At 30.7% G+C, this 24,940-nt stretch overlaps 2 protein-coding genes across 10 annotated transcripts; both read left to right on the top strand.

Annotated features, from left to right (window-relative positions):
- Positions 1 to 4,843: 4,843 nt before the first annotated feature.
- On the top strand, positions 4,844 to 5,887 carry LOC137814248 (calmodulin-3-like). Its single transcript, XM_068616868.1, has 4 exons — positions 4,844 to 5,022; positions 5,120 to 5,277; positions 5,359 to 5,436; positions 5,512 to 5,887. Exons 1-4 carry the CDS (start codon positions 4,947 to 4,949, stop codon positions 5,644 to 5,646), a joined length of 447 nt encoding a protein of 148 aa, XP_068472969.1. The 5' UTR covers positions 4,844 to 4,946; the 3' UTR covers positions 5,647 to 5,887.
- A 5,319-nt stretch (positions 5,888 to 11,206) lies between these two features.
- Positions 11,207 to 24,836, top strand: LOC137814247 (uncharacterized). 9 transcript variants are annotated; one of them, XM_068616861.1, is made up of 4 exons: positions 11,207 to 12,193; positions 12,460 to 12,559; positions 13,286 to 13,333; positions 23,667 to 23,948. In XM_068616861.1, the coding sequence occupies exon 1, from the start codon at positions 11,536 to 11,538 to the stop codon at positions 12,172 to 12,174; it is 639 nt and encodes a 212-aa protein (XP_068472962.1). In that variant the 5' UTR covers positions 11,207 to 11,535; the 3' UTR covers positions 12,175 to 12,193; positions 12,460 to 12,559; positions 13,286 to 13,333; positions 23,667 to 23,948. The 9 variants fall into 9 exon arrangements, with proteins under 9 accessions (XP_068472962.1, XP_068472961.1, XP_068472968.1 ...); XM_068616860.1 differs by having other exon boundaries at positions 12,436 to 12,559; XM_068616867.1 differs by having other exon boundaries at positions 12,436 to 12,559; positions 23,450 to 23,884.
- The last annotated feature ends 104 nt before the right edge of the window (positions 24,837 to 24,940 follow it).

The following is a 24,940-nucleotide window of genomic DNA, read 5'->3' as shown; positions in this document are numbered from 1 at the left end:
TATAAACGTCTAATACTCTTCCCCATTTCTAAAAGATTTTCCATAAATATTTTTCGTTATACTCGATAGGAAAATTGGTGAAAAAAAAAACATCGTATTTGCCATGATTCCTAACAGAGAACCAAACTCGCTCTTCTCTCTCCCTCACCAACACTAATTAGAAGTTGATAATCATTTAATTTAATTTTTTATTTACACTCAACTTGTTGTTATGCACTTGTTTTCATGGTCTAATTTTCTTTTTTTTTTAAATCTTTTAATTATTGTTGTGTTGTTGTATGTAGTCTATATGTTCTTACTTTAGAATATCTGATTATCTTTATATAAGTTTGCCTTGCTTTTCTTGAAGCATAAATATTCGTTTTTTTCGTATTGAATACTTAAAAAATAAATGATTAAATCAGTAAACAAAGAAGATGGGAGGTGATTGGTGGCACCCAGTTGAGGTGATGGGAGGCGGCGGGGTGGAGAGTGTCGCCGGAGTGGACAATGGAGATACCTTTAATCTTCTTCTTATTCTCCATATTGTTTGTGTTTTTTTTCTTTCGTTTTCTCTTTTTCTTCAACTCCCCTTCCACTTTTTTTATTTATTGTTCTGATCACCCTTTCTCCTCCAAAAACCTCCCTTTATATAAAGGGAAGAGTGGGAAAGAGTAAACTACATGTGGGTGGTGACTGTGGGAAGTGAGAGAAAAAAATGAGGGAGTGGTGAGTGTGGAAAAAGAAAAATAAACTAGATTCGAGTGATTATCACAATTAAAAGAGAAAATTTATTTCTAACTATGAATATTTTCTTTTCTTTTAAATATATTTAAAATAAAAAAACATTGTATTTATTTAATATGTTTTAAGGGTTTGTCAAAATTATAAACGTATTTTTTTTCAGTTTAATCCCATTTTAATATTTTAATAGAATAAATTACAATGACTATTTTTAATATGTTTTAAAGTTGTGGTAAAATCAATAAAACGTATTTTTTATTTATTTTTAATTTAATATATTTTTAAAATTTTATCATTTTTTGTGTTTTTTTATTAAGTCAAGTCCACTTTATTTTATTTAACATTTATGACTACCTAGATGAAATTGGTATTGAAAACTCACTTTTACTTTATAATATTAAAAATTTGCATTTTCATGTTTTCATAATAAAAAATAATTGAAAATAGAGATAGTAATTTTGTGCAGGTTTCGAAAACCAATAGAAGTAATGTATGAAAACCTTGTTTTGCGTACGAGTGCAGAGATATATTAATCATTTATGTGAATGAAGTAACCATCAATCTAAGACATAAAAAACAAAAAAAAAGTTGTTGATGACCATTCAAATAAGTGAAACGAATCTCCATCTAAAACGTTGTCCATAACCATTTAAATGAATTAAACGAATCTCCATCTAAAACCAAAAATGACGAAGATGATGACGATTTATATTAATGAAGCGGTCTCTATCAAAAGCGTTGAAAAACAATAAAATCAATAATCATTCACAGAAACATAAAAAAATGGTATATAATTTAGTAGAAGCTAATTGTTTTTACTCTCTAAAATAGTATTTAATTTAGTAATTATAATAACTAATTATTTTTAATCTCTAAAATTGATTTCTATTTCATAATTTTCTTCTATGTCACCATAAATAAAGTGAATCTTTATTTAAATGATAAAAATAATAAAGTCCATTCATATAAATAAAGTAAGTATTTATTAAAAAGATAACAAAAATTGAAATGGATTATCAATTCATATAAATATAAATGAACAAGACTTTATAAAATGATAAAAATCAACTATCATTCATATGACTGAAACTAGTCTCAATCCAAAAAATAAAAATAGTACAAAATTGATGACTATTCTTATGAATAAAGTTTGTCTTTATTCAAAAATATAAAAAATTACATAATAGATTATCATTTATATGAATGAATGAGGCTTTATTCCAAAGATGAAATATCGTGACCATTCATATGAATTTTTTTCATATATGATAATTTAAAAGTAATTTTGATATGTTGTGACAAGGTGCAAAATTCCTTTAACCCCTTTCCAACTTTGACAAAACACTTTGGTATTTGTAAAGTAAATTTAAATAAATATAATATATTTAAAATAAATAAATAAGATTTATTATACATGTAAACATATTATAGATTTTAGATATACATATTCAATAAATATAACATAGTTAAAATAGAAGATTCACTACAATATTTGTATATTAATAATTTTTAAGAATTATATAAGTTATATTTATAATTAAAGAGATAAATATTATGTAAAATTGTAGATATATAGTTTATAAAAAAACACATAACATTAATTACAGAAAATTATAAACTTGAGTTTCAAAATGTTGATAATCCAACCGTAAAATTTGTCATATTACAAATGCTGATGTGGAAGGAGAAATAATTTTTTATTGGAATGTGAACCACACATGAGAAATGATTTTTTTTTTAAATTGGCTAAGTTAGTAATCCATACTAAACTGTCCTATTTTACTATTTCGTTGTTAAAGTAATATTTTTCTATAAACATAAAATAAAACATCATAATTTTGTTAAAAAAAAGTGATAATTTTTACATGTCAAAAGTATTTTTTTTAACGAAGTGAAAACATGAGGAAATTTGAAGAAAAGAATCTACAAATAAATAATAATTGTATTTGAAAAGTTTGTTTTGAAGAAAAGAATCTATAAATAAATAATAATTGTATTTTAAAGTTTGTTTTGAAAATGATGACATGTTTTCTATATTTATTTTTAATTTATTTTTAATAAAATATTAATTTTCAGTGGATTAAATCCATTTTCACTTTGATCTAATTTAATTTATGTGGGGTTTTGAAGATGGAATTTGTTTAATTCCATTCACTGCATGGGTCAATAAAGAAACCACTTTAGGAGTGTCTTAAAATTAATCAGTGTCCCATTCAATTTACATTTGCCATCTGAGATTCCTATCTCACGCACATAAATATGGGAACTTCAAACCCTTTTTTAAAAAAAATCAATTTTAATGATGTAACTTACTTTATAAGGTAAAGTAAGTAATTTCAATGGTTGATAAAGGAATAGCGATTGATATTATTACATGTTACATAGGGACTTAGGAAGGTTGAACTTCTAGACCATACAAAAACACAAGAAATGACTAAGTATTTTTCTGGAAATCACGGGGCCGAGTCAATGATAATAAATTTGATCAAACATTCAATACGCGTATTCACGAAAGGTTCGTATTTGTTTGAAATCAGATTCTCCACGTGAAGCCATAAACTTCTGTGTCTCATTCGTAGTGAAGTTTCCATGACAACACTGGGTTCATTTTAATGAAATGTAAACATAACATATGGTTTCATTTCAAAGAATGTAAACTTAACACATGTTGCAGTTTACTTGTTCTCGCTTTCGACTTCAAGTACGTTGAAATAGTATAGTCACGATCAATCATCGTATTTAAAGTATTATTTGTTTTTCGCTTGAAGTTTTGTCATGGTTTTATTTTTAAAAGACATTTTAAAAGATTAAGAAAATAACTGTCATTTGCCTCGATTCCTAAGTGATAGAAGACTATATTAAACTTATCATAATAAATCCTAGTCAAGGGCTAAAGGAATGCATGAGTTCGATTCTCATTGACGACGTCAATATTGTTGGGTTGAGCTCATTTTCTATGTGGAGACCCAATCCAATATTAAACTTTTGAGTTTTTCGAACAGAGAGATAGACAGAGAAAAGATTAAAGAGAGAGAAAGTTTCGCTCAGCAACTTCCAGCCGCCACTGACTCTTTGTTCACGGTTGGATCGGGCTGAAATTTTGTAAGCAGGTTCATACTTCAAGTGAATTCAATATGACCGTTCAGATCTTGCAGATATTGTTTGAACAGTGAGAAATTCATCTCACACTGCAGCAGCATTCTCAGCGTTTCTAGTGAGGATGAAAACTTTCGGATTGCTGCTTCTGTTTCTTCCACCGTTAGATCGGGCTGAAATTTTGTCAGCAGGTTCATAGCTCGTGTTGCTTCAATTGGACCGTTCGGATTGTCCAAAAGTAACCGGAACAGTGACATATAGGCCGCGTACGGTAGCTGCAGTTTTGTGAATTTTTCAGGTTTCTTGTTCTCTGTTTCATCTATGTTGTATTGTTATTTGGCTGGTTATTGAGCACAATTTGTGCTGTGATTTGAAACTCTCTTGTAACCATAACTTTGATCATAGAGGAACTTGATTAATTGGCTTGTGTCCGGGGGTTTTACTTCACATTAAAAAGGTTTTCCACGTTAAAAATTGATGTGTCTTATTGAAGTGTGTTTTGTGTTGCTGCCATTATTTGTTATTGCTCCTCACATCTTGCAAGTTGCACAAATTATTATCTGTTGTTGATTGCTCTTGTTGAGTTATTATTTTTATTGTGTTGCATTTTCCATTAAATATATTTCAACCTCAAGTCCATTGAAACATTGTTAAGATCAATAACACCTACCAGATATTATCCGCTTTTAAACTCGAATTTCTGATACAATTTTATTCTTAAAAAACATTTCAAAAAATTAGAAAAAAATTAAATATATAAACTTTCATTATTTTTTACTTATAAAATAATGTAACACACATACGATAACAAAATTCATAGTCCACGACTCTTAACGAGGACAAAAACTTTGAAGTCGCGTTTTCATTGACTTTGTGAATGAATAATTGAGATCAAACACCAAGTCTGACTTGTAAATTTCCCTACTAAAGAAAATTAGCTTTTACTTTGAATTTAGAGTTTGATCTTTGACTGTTTCAATAAAAATTGCCGCATCACATGACACATCTATATATGTGTGAGAAAAATGAAGCAGGTTCAATTCATTCAAAGATAACCAAGCAACACATTGCTCATTCAGATTTTCTTTGCTTTCCCATATCAGTTAACTGATACTGCATAACAAGTAATGGAAGGTGCACTGACGGATGATCAGATTGCTGAATTCCAAGAAGCCTTTTGCCTCATTGACAAGGATTGTGATGGTGTGTTCTTTCTGCATCTTGATGATTTTATCATTTATTATTATTTTTTCTCATTGGGTTTTGGATTTTGACTTGTTGGCCCTTTGGTGGTGTCTAGGATTCATTAGCGTGGAGGAATTGACGACCACTTTCCGATCAATAGTAGGGAACCCAACAAAGAAAGAAATCCAAGACATGATCAGTGAGGTGGACATTGATGGTAATGGGAGTATAGATTTTGAAGAGTTCTTGAGTATTATGGGTAGAAAAATGAAGGTAAAAGATAGAAAAACTGGTGATGATAGCATATATTAATTAAATTTAGGTTTTGAGGCTAATGATTGTATAAATTTGTAGGAAACTTTATCTGAAGAGCTGAAAGAAGCCTTCAAAGTGTTTGATAGAGATGAAGACGGATACATATCCGCCACTGAGGTAAAGAACGTGTTTTTTATTCATGGTTTTGATTGAATCATTCATTTGTTAATTTGTTTTGCGATGTTTTTTCAGCTGAGGAACGTAATGATGAGTTTGGGAGAGAGGCTGACAGATGAAGAGGCAGAACAAATGATCAGAGATGCAGATTTGGATGGGGATGGCCAAGTTAGCTTTGATGAATTTGCGAGGATTATGATGCTCAAATGATTTCATTTGCAAATACTTTTATTTCTTTCTTTCTTCTAAAATTATTATGTTTATACAGTTTTATATTATTTAAATTTCTTAATTACTTAATGTAAAGTTTATAACATATAAGTTTAACATTTTCTACTGAGAATAAAATAGAGACACATGAAGAAATGATAATATCCTAATATTGATCTTAGATCAACAAAGAATCTGCTATGGAATCCGAGATAATGAAGAAAATAAGTTTTGTTATTAACATTTTGTTGTTTTTTTTTTTACTTTATTTAAGGGTAAATAATTTATACATTTTTGTGTTAGGTGTGTTTATGATTTTGTTGGATCGGTCATATATGTTTTTTTTTGGTTTGTAGTTTCTGTTCTTTTGCGTAAAATCACGGATATTATTAAGATTGAAACTTGAAAGGTGTTGCATCGCCCTAATTTTTTTCTTCTTGACTTCTTGACTTACTAATGTAGGTGAAACTTAAACACATTGTATAAGAATTGAAACACCGTGAATTGTTTCATTTTATTTTTTTATTTATTGTTGAAAAAAAAATCTATTTTTTTAAAAGAGTTATGATTTGGTCACTAAATATAAAAAAAAAACATTACAATTTACACCATTTAATGGTAAATTGGCTATTAAAGTTTATATAATTTAGGTAGTGTTTGATTTAAGAAAAGTTTTAGTTTTCTGAAACTTGAAATCTATAATATATTTAACTAGAAGTTTTATGTACATGGAATATTCGTAATGCTTCAAGGGAGGGATATTTGTATTTGGAAGGTTTTATGCAAACGTAAACGCAAACATAATATTTTTAATTATATTATGCATAAGAATTTCACTAGTTACAACACTATTTGGGTTGTGATTGCTTCTTGATATACCTTTTTTACTCTTTTTATTAAATATTCAGAGTTTGATTTTGTTTTAATTAATGACAAACATCCTCCTACAATTTGATATCATTTTTTAAATCTTTTTTAATAATAAAAATTCTATATATATATAGCTTATAATACACGTGATTATTATAAAAAAAAATATACTGTTATATATATTGAGGAACATAAATTATTTTATGGGAATTGATTTATCATTAATTTCCATGTTTACAGACGAAAAGAAGTCCTTTTTAAACATTAACATCTCTCGTGTTTATTTCTTCACGACTATTATTTACAAAGAAAAAAAAAACGGAGATTCACTTTATTTATTTCAAATGATTTAAAAAGAAACAGCAAAGATGTGAATGCCTTTCATTTAAAATAAATAAATAAAAACTAAATACGTACATATTTATCTTCAAAAATTATTAAAAAAATGTTATATTACATTATATAACATAACACAGTTTATTATTATAGATATAATGAATAATTAAATAATAAAATAAAATTATAAAATATAAATAATAAAATTATTAAAATAGAAAAAAGTTATCTATAAAAATATATATACATAACAACATATAGAGAGAAGATTCCCTTCTTACACATTTTTTTTTTCAATTTTATTCTTTATAATTTTGAAATATGATAAATTTGAATTTGAAGAAAAGCTAGAAAATATAACTTTTGAATTATAAACTAAAAATTTGAATTTAAAAAAAAATGAAAAAACACAATTTTTGAATTTTAAACTGTAAATTTAAATATGAAAAGGAAAACTAGAAAAAAGAGTGAGTGAAAAGATGAGAATGAAACATCTACCAAAGAATCACTTTATCAATTTTTCTAAGAATCTCAAAGGAACAACTCATTATCTCTTATGTTTTATTCTTGCTTTATACCATACAAACTTTTCTTCATATGACACTCTAGGTGTTCCTTGCCTAGTTTTTCATAGCCTTTGAGTTGCTCCATATAGATTTCTTCTTTAATGTCTCCATGTAGGAAAGTTGTTTTGACATCAAGTTGTTCAACTTCTAGGTTTAGGCTAGCTGTTATATCCAATGCTACTCTTATGGAGGAATACTTCACCATTGGTGAGAATATCTCATCAAAATCAAGTCCTTTCTTTTGATTTCACCTTTTCACAACAATTCGAGCTTTGTACCTTGGTCTCGAGCTTCCTTCTAAGCCTATACACCCATTTGTTTTTCAAGGCTTTTCTTCCTTTAGGTAGCTCCACCATATCATAAGTATAGTTCTCATGTAAAGAGTTAATCTCTTCTTCCATGGCTTTGATCTAGTCCCCTTTCTCAATTGTCTCCTTAGCCTCTGAGAAGTTTTGAGGTTCACCATTATCTGTCAAAGTAATATAATCTTCTTCAAAATACTTTGATGATGGTTTTCTTCTTCTTTCAAAGCATCTCAATTCAACTTGCATATGTTGTTCTATAGGTTCAGATTCTTCTTATATTTGAGGATGAGCTGGATGTTCATCAGTCTGGTCAAAAACTGGGTGAGCAGGATCTGTCTGTTGGTCTATTTGATCAAGATCTATCTGTTGAGGAATCTCCCCCCTGAATCAATGCGATCTCTGAACTTACATTGATTTTTCTCTTGAATATCTTTGATAGTTTGATCCTCAAATAATACAACATCTCTGCTTCTAACAACTTTTTTCTTTATACGATCCCACAATTTGTACCCAAATTCATCATTTGGAGACCCAATGTATATGCACTCCTTGGCCTTAACATCTAGCTTTTTTCTTTCATCCTTTGGAATATGAAAAAAGGATTTACATCTGAATACTCTCAGATGGTTGAAGGATGCCTTCTTCTTGTACCACACTTCCTCTGAAATCTCTCCATCTAGAGGTATTGATGGTGTAAGGTTTATGAGATCAACTATAATCTTTATTATTTCACCCCAAAAAGACTTGGGGAGGTTAGCACCTTGTAACATGCATCTGACTTTATTTTCAATAGTACGATTCATTCTTTTGGTTACTCCATTCAGTTGAGGAGTCTTTGGTGGTGTCTTCATCATTTTGATGCCACACATCTTGCAATATGCTTCAAAGGGACCACGATACTCTTCACCATTGACGAGCATCTCGAGTGTTTTCTCACTCATATGCCCCAATCATCTGTGTCAAACATCTTTGGAGTCTGTAGCAACATTTGCCTCTCCAGAACAAATTCTTCCTTGCATAATGTAAAATCATTCCTTTGAACCTCTGATAATGACTTGTTCCCTTTTCCTAGTTTCCACTTTCTAGTACAAAAGTGGCTTATAAAACCATCATCATCCAACTTACCCGTTGAGATAAGGTTGAGACGCATTTTTGGAACATGCCTCACTTTCTTCAGTTCAAGCTTGTTTCATGTGTCTGTTAGTAACACGATATCACCAATACCTACAATCTTGCGTGTAACATGGTTTCCTATTTTCATGGTTTCATAGTCACCTTTTTTGTAATTTGAAAAGAAATCTTCATGTGGACTTAAATGGAAAGAGGCACCAGAATCAACAATCCAAGAGCAATAACCATATGCGACATTTAGGTAATTGTCTTTTCCAATAAGAACAAAAATCATCGTCAACGACGATGGTTGTGGTTGGAGTACAATTCTTCTTCTTTGGATCAACTGAGTCTGGATGAACAGTTTCAACTTTTTGGTCTCTCTTCAGAAATATGCATTCAGATCTCTTATGACCTTCTTTGCTACAATAATGACATATTGTTGTTCTTGTGCAAGATTGAGAATGACCTTTGGCTTTGCTTTTGTTTCTTCCACGAGATTCATTTCTCCTACGAGATTCACCTCTTCCTTGCTTCTCAATAACATTTGCTTCATATTGATAATTTGTACCTTTTTCTTTCCTTCTAGATTCTTCAATCAACAAATTGTCTGAAACAGTGTCCATTGAGATCTTCCCATTTGGGACTGAGTTGTTGAGCGTGACTACTAGTGTGCCCCAACTCTCAAGCAACGAACTGAGTAACAAAAGTGCTTACAACTTATCATCAATTTTTATATCTATCTTTGTCAATTGATTGACAAAACCCTTAAATGAATTTAAGTGCTCCATTATACTTTGACCATCTGTGTAGTTAAGTTTCAATAGTCTATTGACAATAGATGCTTTATTTATAGGAATTTTCTTTTGAATCATAGATTTAAGTTTTAACCATAACTCATAAGCATTTGTGTATGTGGACACATGCTCAAACAAACTTCTATCAATATACTTTGGAATCATTGTAACAGTTTTTCAATTCAAAATTTCCCAATCTTTATCACTCTTACCTTCTGACTCGTCTTTGCAAGAAATTGACTCATGCATATCCTTACAGTATAAGTGGTTATAATCTCACACTATGGTGGATAACTATCTCTTTTACTCTGTATGTTGCTCTTTTCACTTGCTTACATTTCTCTTTCTCACAAGTTCTCTTTATGTAGAGAATAAGAGGAATGCTTCTTCATAAAGAGATATTGGATAATTAATGCTTATCACATTTTCAAGATACCTTGAAAATACTATCTTCAACTTTCAAGGTTGGACTTTATAGTCTTTAAGAGAGATATGATTTCAATACTTTGGAATGACCATAATTGAATATAATTAATGGATCAATTATCAATATTCATTGGTCATGGTTCTCATTAAATTAAGGAAGGATTCCCAAAAGTTTGAAACAGTTAAAGTAACCACCCATCAAACCACGTCTCAGTTCAAAGTTTTGCTTAACTCATTCTTTTCAAATAAATGTACTACACATGTCTGAAACAGTTTTTTTCAAATTTAATATTATTTTTTTAGTTTTAAATTTAAGAAATTATAAAATGACGAAATAACCAAAATAAAATAATAAAATGAAATATTGATATAAGGATAAAATGAAACAAATTTGTGTATAACCAAAAATAGTTATGATTGGAAATCTCTTTTATATATAGGTATAGATAATATAAGTATAGTTTTAAATATTTTTCTATATTCACATGATATTTTTTTACTATGAATTATTGTTTTTATAATTAATGTTTTGATTTATTACTATTATATGTAATTGTTAAATTGATATAAATAATAATAAAAAAAGCCAAAAACAGCAGAAAAAAAACACAATGCGACCAAAGCACAAACATCCCGTGAACGACAAAAGTGAGGAAGAGAAGGACTATGTGCAATACACAAAGAATATACACTAATAAAAAATCATCCAACGACAAATCCTCTTGAAAAAACAGCTCAAAGTCGTCGAACAATCACAAACATAAATGTAGAACACACCAAAACAGATCCAACAGTCCAAAAGTGTCAGACAATCACAAATATAAAGAAAGGACATACCAAAACTGATAAAGAACGACACAAAGAAGAACCAACAAAAAAAATCACCAAAATCATGGAATAAAAAAACCTAGTGAAGGATAGACCAATACTACAATAAATATTTGTTTTAAAAAATGGAAAAATAATTTCCACAATGTCAATTATGAAGTGCTTCTTATTTAACAAGTGTTTAATAGTGATGAAATTAGTCAAGATAAAGTAATAAAATAAAATGTTGAAATAAGATAAAAATAAAAACAGTTTCGAGGACGTTTCCTCTTTTTATATAACTAGTTATAGATATTTTTTTTTTGAAAGTAAAAACAGAAAAAAAGTGTAAAATGTTTCAAATATTAGAAGCATGATGTTTCAGTGTTTATACTTGGCATGTCGCGTTATCTTATCCTTTGTACGTCACTATGATTAAGAGGATCTAGAAATATAAGATCGGTTGTCGAGAGCAGCGGCGCGGCTGCGGAAGGCACTGCGTTGCGGCGTTTTCTCCGTCCAGAATTTGCACAGGGAACTTTCTGATTGACTGTTGAATTTTCGTCTGAATTCACTTTCACTTATCAATTCCCCTTCTCTCCTCAGCACTCATTTGATTTTCGAGTTTTCCAACCGATTAACCCTAAACCTCTAAAACCCTAACTAGCAATAATGGATGCATCGGTCCCCGACAATGTCGTCGACTACTCACCTTCTTCAACCGTCATCGAATTCGACCGCCCCGTATCCTTACTCCGGGGACCATTACCGGCGGGTCGCTCCGACGAGCCGTCGGCGGGAACGTACGTGCTCGCCTTTAGGGACTCGCGTGCGTGGGCGTCTTCGTTCGTAGCCTGTGAGCGCAAAATCGTTGAGCAGTGCGAGGAGGGGGCGAGGATCGGATGTGCCGTGAGTGCTTCCAGGAACTGTAAGCCTACATGGTGGAAGGCTCTGGCGGGTTCCACACTTTCTGATCTGAAGGAGCGGGAGCAGTGCGAAGTGCGTGAGATGGCGGATTGTTTAGCCGTGGCTAAGGAGAAGTGTGTTGGTTTTGCCAGGGACAAGTGTTTGGTTCCCTTTAGGGACGCGAGGATTAGGGTTGCGAAAGGGGTTTTGAGTTCCAAGGATGTTGGGAAGTTGATTGGTTGGGCATCGATGCCTGCGAGTGGGAGGAGCTTGTGGTTGATGAATCAAGTGGGTCTGATTGGTGGTGATTTGGAGATGACCAATTGCAAGGCTAGCGAGTTGCTGGGATTTGACAATTATGTGCAATGCATTTTGGGTGAGCGACAACAAGACACCGAAAACTAATTTTGGCCTGATACCGGAGGTAGAGTTTCGAAACCCCAATACTTGTTTTTATACTTCTGGGTTCTGGCTTAGACAGTTGGGGTATGTCAGGTAGATTACAGTAGTTCCTATACAGAGTTTATTGGTTAAAGAAGTCATTAAAGAACAAATTTTATTTATAGTTCCTTGGTTTCTTTTATTGTTGTACTCCAATTAGAGTTGGAGTATTTCCTGAGTAGTTTATGTTGGTTTTAATACAAACCTGTATTACATGGATTACAGAGGTGAAATTTCACTTGATTACAGAACAGTACGAAGAACACCCGAACTACATCCAAGTTTTATCCTTCAAGAAATCTCTGCTTTGAACTGGGTGGATGTGTTGTGGATAGCTATTTTCGGACTAGTATGTGAGATACAATGGAGTTTTGCATTCATACGTTTAGGCTGCCAATGTCATGGATAATTGGAAATATAAGGCTATAGGGTCTCCATACTTGGGTATTCTATGTTGAATCTTATACTTCGGTGTGAAAATTTTGTATGGACCATCATTGTTTGTACTAGGGGAAAGGAGGAACTTTGTGCCTCTTTGTATTTTTAAAAATAAAAAATTTAATAAAAGTTAAATAGTTGAAGTGGATGGTTTTTAGAATGCGGATGCTAATATGACTGGTGTAAATCATGTAATTATAGGGATGTAATTATGGGGATAAAATAATTTCTTTTGGAAGTTATAGGCGTAGACTAAAAGAAAAAAATGTGTACAACAAAACTCCCTATCCCCTTTCTATATAGTTATAGATCATGGATAAAATTGATGTCACACATGGGGTGGTACTGTCCTTCGTAGTCAGACAACTGTAGTACTTTTTATTAGGTCGTGAATCATAACTGCTAGAAAATAGAAATCATATGGAAACTGTATTAACAGACATCTTTGGCATTGCTATGCTATGACTGCTTGAAAATGTCAGCTGTGCTGGTGGAGACTGGAGTTTTTTTGATGCTTCACACAATATATATTAACATACTGTTGATTGTGCATAACTTTAAATTTTCGTTGTCTTAAAGAATAATTTTAAGAAGCCTGTGCCATACAAGTAACTTATTCTTTCTTTGGTTGGTGCAGAAGTTATCAAAATGTCATCTCATAGAGTTTAGCGAATCAAGTATCCAGGTTTTGCTTCACTCTAACTTTTGATTTATGTTCTGAATGTCATTTTAATAGTAAGTTACATAGGGGTCAGACTTGGCATGATAACGTAAAAAATAACTGTAGTCCCATGTATTTGAACGTATCATAAGGTGAAATTTTTTGAGGGGTTGTGCTGGAGTCTAGTTAAATTGAATCTGAAAATTATATCAATTAAGTAATTTTTTTCATGATGATATGCTGTTGCTTTTTTCTGCTTGGCGTACTTTTTTGTCTTGTTCTACGGAAGCCAGATCTCTATGTGCTGCTTACTTTTCTACTATGTATTTATTTGCCTTCTATTGCATGGTTGGTTGATTGTGAGTGTTGAAGGGGATTTTAAAGGTAATATTTACAATTTATTCACTTTGATGTCTACTAAATCAACCAGGCAGATTATAGGTTATAATTTGAGTCTGCATATTCAGATCAACTTGTTCTGGGTTTTTTTTGATTGAGTTTGGAATCAAGTTTCATTGTAAGTTTAGTACACATTCTTCCGTTGTTAGCTTTACTGGTGCCATTGATTGAGAGTTCAGACATACTATGAGAAGTGTGATACATTACATTTTATGTTTCTTAATTATTGATGCACCATATCTGTGGTTTTCTCTTCTCCCTGCCTCTGTATGGTAATTTTAAAGTAGAAGTTAAACAAATTATGTTTCCTTTTAACCAATAAGGAATAGCTCAAATAATAAGGAGAAATGGGTTTGGGTTAGAAGTCATAGGTATATTCTTGAATGTAAGCCAATGATGCTTCCTGTTATGGGAAGAAAGCTAGTGATAAGAACTTGGTTTTTATAGGGTGCCTAAGTCCTAAATTGTGTTGTATATTATGCTTGGTGGAGTATTCAAGTGTTTGGTTCTTCCCCTTAATAGTTAGCTTTTGAGGGTGGGTTTCTCAAGCACTTGGGGGAACTTTTCAGTGGTGATAGATGTCTTGATTTCTTTTACCTTGAATTTTATGGGTCAAATTTCTTTTCCCCGTTTGGCTCTCAACTGCAGAAGGCAAGAATAAAGTTTAAAGATTTCACAATTGTGAATTGTTGTAGATCGAAAGCTTAGAGACGTTTGACTCTTAGGATGGTGCTATGCTAGGAACTTGGGTATTATGGATGCCCAAGTCCCAGATTGAGTATGAGATGCTTGATGGTGTATTTAAGTGTTTGGTTCCCCCTCTCAATAGCTAGTTTTTGAGGGTGAGTTCACCAAGTACTTGGGTACTCTTCAGCTGGTGATAGATGTCTCGATGTCTTCTTTTACCCTGGATTTTATGGGCCAAATTCATTTGCCTGTTTTTGCACATTACTGTAGAAGGCAGGAATAAAGTTTAAAGATTTAGCAATTTCCCTTGCCAAACGTGAATGTTGGAAATTTGGATATGATTAGGGGCTTTGGGGCCTATTTCTATCGACTGTTCTACTTAAACGCATTTCTCCTCTCTTGTTGCAATTTGCAAATGGGCCCCTTCAATTTGTTAATTTCCAATATCTTTGACATCAAGGAGCCTTTGGTTTGTTAAATATTTATCATTTTAGGGAATTCATATACGGGAATTATTTATTCACATGTTTGGTAGAACAAAATAGATTTGCATGTAAAGATTGGAATTTTCTTTTTGTAACTTATTCCTTCCGTTTATATTAGCTCTCAAACAAGAGGACATAAGAGAGTTCCCCTCCTGCATCCAAACAATAGATAGTAACTCTTACCCCAAAACTTTCAAACATAAACATCTTGATATTTTGTATATTTTTTTTCCTGAGGCATCAAATTAAGATTTTGTCATGTTTTGCTTATTGTTGAGATTATGAATAGTTGTTCCGAGGCAACCAAAGAGGCTATTAAGCAAACTATTTTCGGATTTTCCTCTTGGGTTGGTTCTTAAGATGGAAGTTTCGGCATTAGGCAAAAGGTACCTGTTGTTGCCATAACTGCTATGGGGAAATTACCCCCTCCCTGCTTTCCAATGAACAAATCCGATGACTCATAATAGGTTTTCTTTTTGTTTTTCCCCCTTTTTCCTTCCCTGTCTTTCTTTTTCTCTGCTGATTCTTCTCCTGGTCTTCATTTCTTCAGATGTGCCTCATCTCTTTTTCTCTCTTCTTACTGTCAATTAGGCCTGTTACTGTTCTCCTTATTGCTCTATTTTTTCAAAATTTCAGAATTTAGTTCTGTTTTTCTGAACGTTCAATATTTAGAGTTTCAGAAACATGTTATTCTGTGTTTTTTTTCTCTATTAATCCTACAACGTTGTTCTTAATTCTTTTTCACTCATAGGACAATGTCAAGCACTGAAAATGAAATTATTTTGAGTTGAGATATCTTGGATTTCAGTCTATGATTTTGTTGTTTTTAATATATTTTTCTTTTTTATCAATTCTTATAGATATATATTATGATTTTTTATCTGCTATGATTTCTGTCATAAGCCATCCGCCATATGTATAACAGTTTTTTGGTTCACCTCCCTAGGGGGTCTACTACTATTGATATAATAACATAGGTAAACCTTTGGCATAATAGTACACTTTGGTAGCTTTATACTCTGTTTTTTAAGCTTTCTTTGGATTAAAGGAGGAGTGAAAAGGAAATAAAAGAAGAGAAAGAAAGTACAAAATGAGATTGTTTAGATTGAGAGGAGTGGAAATGAATAGAAATAAGTGAAAAGTTTGTAGTAAATTAATGTAAAAGGAAAAGGTTAAAATAAAATAAATTGTGTAATATAATTAATTATAAAAATTTATTTGGTTGTATAATTGAAAAAAAATGGAACACTCCGATATTGAAAAATTCAAAACTAAATAGACATCTCACCAATTTATAATCCAATATTTTTTTATTTTTTGTTTTCAAATCAAAACCAATATTCATTAAATTGAGAAAATGTCTCCTGGCCACAATAATTTATAGAATTTACCTCTGCTCCATTCTTCAACAACAATGTTACAATCTAACGGAACTCCGACAGCGAATAATAATAAAATAAATAAAAGAGAAAATAAAATTCAATAAATAAAGAGGGAAATTGAGGTCATCGAGTGTTAACTTTGTGAGAGAAGGGTTGCAGTTCAAAAACATCTTCACCTCCACCAAGTTGCCATCTCGCTGTCAACACCAGTCTCTTACTGAGGCGGAACACCCGAACGAATTTCCCACCTCTCAACATACATGCTACATTTCACTATGCTGCCGTGTATGGTTTAACCAACTAGTGTTGTGTTGTGCTTGTTGTTGTACAAAGTGGTTTTGAAACACAATGACTTGTGTTTTTTATGTAAACCAGTTAAACAATTTCATTTGAATGCAATTTCAATTTTTTTTTAATAGACGTTAACCTTAAACAAATTTCATAATTCTGTGGGAAGGACAGGGAAAAGCTGTAAACCACAACAATGTCACTTAGTTTCCATTTTCTTCATCACACTTAGGAGGGCAACTCCCGTCTCACCCCTCATCTTTCCACAGTTGCATTTTTGCGAGAATTTATTGAAACAAACGTTAATAGTGAAACAATTATCTGCGCTTTCTTTTATGCTCAAAGAAACATGAACTGGTCAAAACACTGTTAAAGTATGATATGGTACTGGGCGGTATTGGCTAGCATGCCACCCTTCAGTCATGTCATTTATATAAATACGGGGACTTGGTCTTCCTGTCAAAGGTAATGGAAGTGCAAAAGAAAAACATCAAGGATCCATGGTCGGAATATAATGGGATAAATTCTAGCTATAATCATTCGTTTGGTGCACCAATAGGATATGCTATGATTCTTATATCTTATCGTTTATTCTTCAGAGTAGTATATTTCTTATCCTGAAGAGAGTTGAGTTCGAAGGCAATTAAATGAAAGAATTAACTTTCTTTCTATTTTCATACCACTTACCTCTATTAGAAATACTATCACCACTCTTGCCACCATTGTTCTTGTTCTTGTTAACACTGCCACTCTCATCACTACCCTCATTATAGGTATCATCGCTAGTATTTTTTGTCACCATCGTCTTCATTTACACCATATTCATTATTATTGTCATTTCGTTTGTAGCAGCCTACCTCACTATGATTGCTATAGCAACAATAATTATTTCCCACATTGTTGCTAAATCTTTTGCTACCATTTCTATGTTGTTACCATCTTTTAGATATATTATAGATATTTTGTACATGGACATGGGCTCATCCCTATCAACTGCTGTGTATGATATATGTACCTCACCTGTGCCAACACACAAGGGGATTATATCACATAAATTTATACCTTTTTTCTCTTCATGGTTTCAGAGCCTAATCCAAATTTGTGCATTCCAAGAGCATCCATTGCTTATTGGTCTGTCTCATTTCGATATTTGGCTATCCCTTAGTGCATTTTTTTTTTCCAATTTTCACTTTTTACCTCCGACGTTGCCATCTGCCGTTCATACGACGTTGTTGTCGTCTTCTACTGCCACGGTCGCCACCTAGTCTGACCGACAAACCTACCACCAAGGTCGATATTTATGTACCCTTCCGTGCATTTTTCTCCTTCGCGGAGATCTCCCATGCCCGCCACAGTTGTGCATTTGACCACTTTCCTGGAAACGATCATCGGCGCCAGGCTCGAGCCAACGTCTTTTTTCCAGATCTGATCCCAATTCAAAGACCGTTTTACGTCTTTCGTTCTATATTATTGTCTCTCGTATAATGTTGTGGACATGTTTTTTCTCTCTTCCACTTTGCTGACATGTGCATCTGTTGCGGATCTAAATTTGTTATCTTAGATGGGTGTAACTATGTCAATGTCTCACTCCCTATTAGCAAGTTATTTAGATGAGAATAATTATGACACCACTAGGATCTCTAATATACTCTGGCTAAGGGACAGGATTATGTTGACTAGGGATGAAAAAGTGTGTAGTTTTGTAAGGAATGTCGAAGAAAAATAAATTTTAAATCTCTCACCCTATTTTTCTAAATAATCAGCGAAACATTCAGTTGTAATTTCTACAGAATGTTGAAGAAAAATAAACATTCTCTTCTAATAATATTTTTTATGTACTCAATCTATATTATTGATGTACAATATTCAAGATTGTTAATATTTTTTGTCAATAATAGTGGTGAGAATTGCTTGAATTTTATTCATAACATGATATAAATTATTCTTTTCAAGATAATAAATAGTCATAGTTTTTAATTAAGTTTTATTCATCAACATATATACCTAGGAAAATAGGAAAAAGACAATCTTTAGAGATGTATATAACTTTTATTTTGATGTGATGAGTTTAGAAATAAATATATATAATAAAAATTAATTTTATAATTAAATAATATGAAAAAATATTAAATAATAATATTTAGGATTATAACATTAAATAAAAATATTTAGTAAAAAATGTAGATTGTGACTGGATTATTACAAGTATATTTATTCAGTCATGGATGATTTATAAGTAACTTAGTTAAAGTCCGAAAGTTTGTTCCTTAGTTGCAGTTCTATTTTTTCCTTGCAAATAAAAAGTGTCTACCCCATACACGTGGAGGCACTCTATTCCTAGTTCGACTCTACGAACTGTGTAAACCCACTGCAGATTATAAGTTGGGTGCAATCTAGGTGGATTGCAAAGCCCATCGTTTTTACTTTTTCTACTTGATAGGACTGCTACCAATGTGTGCCGGAATAGCTAGCACGTTGTCTAAACAAGATGCCCCAAAAAAGTCATGCCCTAATGGTTGATAGTTGTAGATCTTAAGCCTTCTCGCATGCACTCTCCTCTTCAAATGTTTTGTACACCTGTCAATGTTTCTTTAATAATGTTTGGTTTGCATGTTTCTAAAAAGCAATGATTTTAGATCGATTTTGAATGAATTTTAGTGTTCTTTTGTATTTTTAAAAATCATTCTGAATTTCACAACCAACATGAAATTAAAATATAAATATTTGATCTTAAATTGTTTTACTTACTCTCCTATTGTTTCAAAAGTGATGAAGTTAAAAAGGGTCGGATAAGAAAATCTCAAACACACTTTCTTTGGATTGAGTGATGGGCCAAAATTTTTAACACGAAGAAAAAACGAAAAAGATTTTGAATATTATGTATAGATTATTTCTTAAATAGATTATTAAAATTTTATGTTGATTTTGATGTTATAATTAATTATGATTTCGACATTACTGTATTGTTTTTACATAATATAATTCTATTCTCATTGTTCGTATGAAACTATTAAAAAACAAAAGCTTAATCTGATTGAGGATCTCAATTTGGACTTTTTGGCCGCCTTTTCCATTCATGGAAGTAGTTGCTAAGAGCAACAACCAATGGAAGAAGTTGCTTGCGAATGAAAGCAACCTTATGATGGGGATGATTTGACCAGTAGTTTTTAGATTGGAGATAAAGATATTTTATGAGGTTGGAAACTGGTGTCAAATTAATATTTTTTAGAATTGATTTAATACACTGGAGTCTTTAGATTGATTGGTTGATTTAGATTGATTTAGAATGACAATCTGTCAACGTTGGAAGATGCCGAGAAGTTGTTCACTTAAGCATCACAATTCCAAATGTCATTTTCCACGAAATTGCCTGGTAGTTTCCCTCTGCAGTCGGTCATTTAATATACACGGGAAAAGTCCTTAAACTTTCGGTCGCTAGTTCCTAGGTCTTTTCGATTTGTCAACAATCACTAATTACTATTCATCCGACATTCCCTATTTTTTTAAAGAAAATAATCTATAATTAGTTTAAATATAATAAAAATTATAAAATTAGAAAAGTCATTCAATAATACTGGGGCACAAAATATTTAAAATCTCTCATAAAATTTAGTTAACAACACTGTTTAAAAAAAATGCGTTGTGAACACTCAATTAGTTTTTGCTTTGTGTAGGCGGACTCTTTTTTGTTTTTCTTTTTTTTTATGATGGCATGTATTAAAGTGTAGAAGTTATTAGTCAAGTCTTTTTCATAACTACCCTCTATGTTCAGTTTGACACGTTTGGAAAGTTCCGTCCTAGTAGTTAATAATGGATTACCAAACTAGTACCCTTACATTTTATTAAAAGTCGTTGCCTATGAGGTTCAGATTTGTCTTTTAATTGAATGGTGTTGTCTATGAGGTATGAGGTTTGGATTTGGATTCGGATTCATCTTTTAAATGGTGTCTTTTTAAACCGTGTGTCGGTTCGATATACATATTGAATACCGATATTTGTATGACACTCGTAGAACTTGTATTGGTAAAATGTCTAATTCAAAAATATTTGTTAGATTTTTTGATAATTCTAGTACAGTTCTAATATAATTTTTTAAAAAGAGAAATATATTAATTTTTTAAAAATTTAAATTTATTATATAAATTTTTATTATGATTATAAAATAAGAAACAAATATTTTTAAATCAGTTACGAAAAACATCATTCTGTTACAAAACAAAATTATATATTTATGCACATAAATCTTTATAGTTAATTTATATAATTTATAATTATATATAATATAGATTCATATATCTTATCCTATATTTTTAGAGATTATACATATCTTCGAATCGTATTTTTTTTTATGTTACATAAGTCATTGTTTTGAGGAGAGTGTTTTTTTAGAGGATAATTCATTTTTCCTAAAAAATTAAGTAGTTTCTAATAAAATGGGTAGTTTGGATTATAGGAATTTATGTGAATAATTTTTATCAAAGTACGAAAAGTAATAATTTAAATTTTTTTATACTTTATTATCTTTTTTTAATCTATGATAATTTTATTTGTATTCTCTTTTTGAGTTATTTGAGATGTTATTGACTTGACATTTTTTTTTTTACCGTATGTCAACAACGATTTTTTTTATAATGAAAGTAAATTGTGATTATATTTTTTATTGTTATCTTCAAGATTAATTTATTGTTGATATAAGTTAGTGTTATTTATAAGTTAACGTTAGTTTGTTTTTTTTGTTAACATCAATTGTGTTTTTTAATTGATATTGAACATGTCTTTTTATAATATTAGTTGACGTCATTAGTGGGCTTTTTTACCATCCTTAGTTAGGATTTTCTCAACATTGGTAGGATTGTTTTTATCGATGCGATTGATACTATTTTTCTACTTTTTTGTTAGTAAGTTTTTAAATCAATGTTCTAATTTTGTTATGTTGATTTTAATTATTTTCTTATTAATAGGATTGGATTATTTATTGGCCGACGTAGGTTTGAGTTTTCTAGGTTGATTGATGTGACTATTTTTTGGTGGATGTCATTAACATTTTTTAATTAAGGTATGCAATAGTTTCTTTTGTTAATAATTGCAAGATTGAAGTGATATTTTTTTTTTGCATTTGATGATACTCTATTGAAATAAGAAAATTAAAATTCAATGGAATTGAATTATCTTATCCAAATAAAACATTAGAAAAATGAAATAATATGAAAAGAAAATAATTCAAATTTAATGTATTTGAATTTCTTGGAAAATTTGAAATTCTCTATTTAAGATGGGGTTGATGTGTTTTTACTCTCAATAATTAAGTATTTAAGAATCTTTAGTTCTCTAATTTTTAATTGCTTTATTTTGGTTTCTTTATGTTTGTGGTTCACATGTTAACTTGACGATGAATAATAGAAGAAAATACTATTGTGAGTAGGAATGTTGAGAGCCAAGCTGATTTAAAAAAGTAATAAAAGACCAATTTAAAAATTCGATTACCAATTAAAATTGATTTTTTTTTTTGAATAGATCTAGGTCTTCTTTATCCCGTAATCGACATGTTCGGTTTGACACTTCAGAACTGAAATTAATTATCTTATCATATTATATTACCTATTATTTGATTCATATATGAGAAATATGTGTTCGATGAGAATATAATGTGTGTAAATTGGTTCATGTTTATAAGTATGAGACAAAAAGTAGCAACAAAGTATGATTAATATGGTGGTGGAGGAAGAGGTGTTCTCTTAACGTGTGAAAGTTAGATTATTAAGTCTTCAGGGAGAAAAATGATGAAACAAAATAATGTTTTTGTGGAACAATTGGATTGCGTGCAATATTGTGTATGTGTAAGCCGGAAGTTTCTTTGGCTTATGGGAGGTAGATTCTATGGATAATGTATAAATATAACATGATCATTTTTATTCCTTGTTTGTCTTTTGTAATAAAAGCATAGGCACCCTTAATATTAGTTACTTTACTGATAAACCAGTATATATATATATATATATATATATATATATATATATATATAATGTTTGGTTGGGATGTGTTTTTAACTGCATTGAATAATAGACTTTTAATAAATGTCTATGAAAGTCCTTAGTTTTAATAACTTGATTTTTATCCTTACATTTAATTCAAGTGATTTTGATTTCTATGTTAACGTAACTTCTGACGTATAATGTAAAAAAATATAATAATGTACAGACAATAAATTCACTACAAATAGACCTCTTAATGTATCTGGTGTAGGTATGACAGAATTGTTATATGTAGAATTTTTAAGGGAGTTTTAGAGTGAAACACAAATAGACTTAGTAAATAACAAATTTTAATTAATAATAATTATTCTTATTTTTAATTACAAATGTTTGTTTGCTATAAGCATAGTTTAAATAAATTTAGAAATAAAATATATTTAAATTGAATAATTAGTTACAGAAAAAGGAATACTAATTTGAATCAGGATACTATTAATACTATTATTTGTGTAACGCAGAAATAATTATCTTAATATCTTAATAATTAGGTCATTTAATTTTGTTTATGTTTTAGTACCAAATTCTAAAGTGATATGGTATTTGATATGTATGCCATTATTTAATATAAAGTTTTAGTAATTCAAACGTAAAACTATACACATTACTTATAAAATTTACAATATTTTAAAAGCCTAAGTAGTTGCATACATTGAAAAATAACTTAAAATGATTTTAGTTAAATTTGAATTAGTATATTAAAATTGTTATATGGAACTGGATTTGATTCTTTTAAATAATTTTCTTTGATGAAGATTAGTATTGATAAAGTCAATGAAACTGGGCATCAAGAACATATTTAAAAATTAGATTTAATATGTTTAAATTAGTGTTAGCACTGTTTAAAATTTGTTTCCAATAACATGTCAGGGTGTTAGTCATATGAGTTCTATCCCAGCAATTAATATTTTCTAGCATTTGTGAAGTGCGGGATCTGAAGTTAATACAAAGATCAAATGGCACAATTTGAGAAATCTGAGTTACTGTATTCTACTGCATAATTTAAGAAATCCGAGTTACTGTATTCTACTGCATAATACACTAGTGTCGTAGTTGAAACGGCTAATTGCAATTCTTTTTATTATAGATTGATTGGTGGGTAACAGTCATCTGATGATTGTTCTAAATCTGAGATAACGAGTGATGGTTGACAAATAAACCTCAAAGTGAGGTAATTGGGTTGACGCCAGTTGGTTCACAGCGACTTATTAGAGAAGTTAACTCAACTACACTTTCGGTTGGGTTTATGTACTGTTGTAACCACTCAGTTCTACGATGTTTCATCATTCATAGATTTTTTAGTTAGTCTTATCAATTTCTGACATATACATGTTTTATTCATAATGAAAATTTAAAATAGTTCGATTAATTTGACAGGGTTATTTAAAAACAAAAATAAAAGTGAAGTCTTAGTTGTTGGAGTTAAATTTCCGACATTACCGCAAGCACCTTGGTTTCACACACCTGTAAAGAAGGAATAGGTTTTTGAATTGCCATTTGGTCCATAGGGCGTGTGTGAAACCAGCCGCATATGTTGATGATCTCCATTGTCCACTTCGTCACCACTACAACCACTTCTTCCTTTCTACCTTCATTTATATAATACATTACAATACTTTCTGAGTTCTTTAGTTTATCGTGTATGTCTTTTTTCGGAAACATTGTTGGAATTTCAGTCATTGACAACACCTTTGAACAAACTTGGAACCTTATTTAACTACATTGTGTTCTGAGTGAATAACGATAGAAATGATACTTGAATTTACGCAAAAACACAATACAAATATTTTCTAAAGAAACGTGCAATTTTTTATTTTGTGTGACTTAGGAAGAAAAACATAAACGCGAAAAAGTCCTGTATTTTTGTACTTGTAGGCACGCAAATTCCACGCAAAATCCATGCCCGGCCAGGACGGCATGGTTTTACCCGGAGTTTTTGAGAAACATATTAGTAATCGACTTTACTAAAAGAACAGTTATATGATGTTCGTACATCACATCCTCTCAGACCCAGTCAACAAGAGCATGGTGCACGGTACTTTATAAATTCAATTTGTTTTGGTTCCTTCTAGTTGGTTGGTAGCTTTAATTAGGCCATTAACTTCCACGCGAAGCTCGTTGTACTCCACTCAATCAAGATTCAAGTGCATTTTTATCTTCTACCTTATCCTTTTTTATCAATATTTCTGGATCCATACTCCACTGTTTAAGAGTTTTTTTTAACATTTTTTTGATAAATAAGACGACTATAAAACTACCATTTCATTCATATTATAATAATATATTAACATTCATTAATGATTAATGAGTTAAATGAAGTGACTATCTGATTATACTTTTTTTTGTTTAAATGATTTATAA

This window comes from Phaseolus vulgaris, chromosome 1 (assembly GCF_000499845.2).
Source record: "Phaseolus vulgaris cultivar G19833 chromosome 1, P. vulgaris v2.0, whole genome shotgun sequence".
Lineage (NCBI taxonomy): Eukaryota > Viridiplantae > Streptophyta > Magnoliopsida > Fabales > Fabaceae > Phaseolus > Phaseolus vulgaris.
This window is presented reverse-complemented; position numbering and strand designations above follow the sequence as displayed.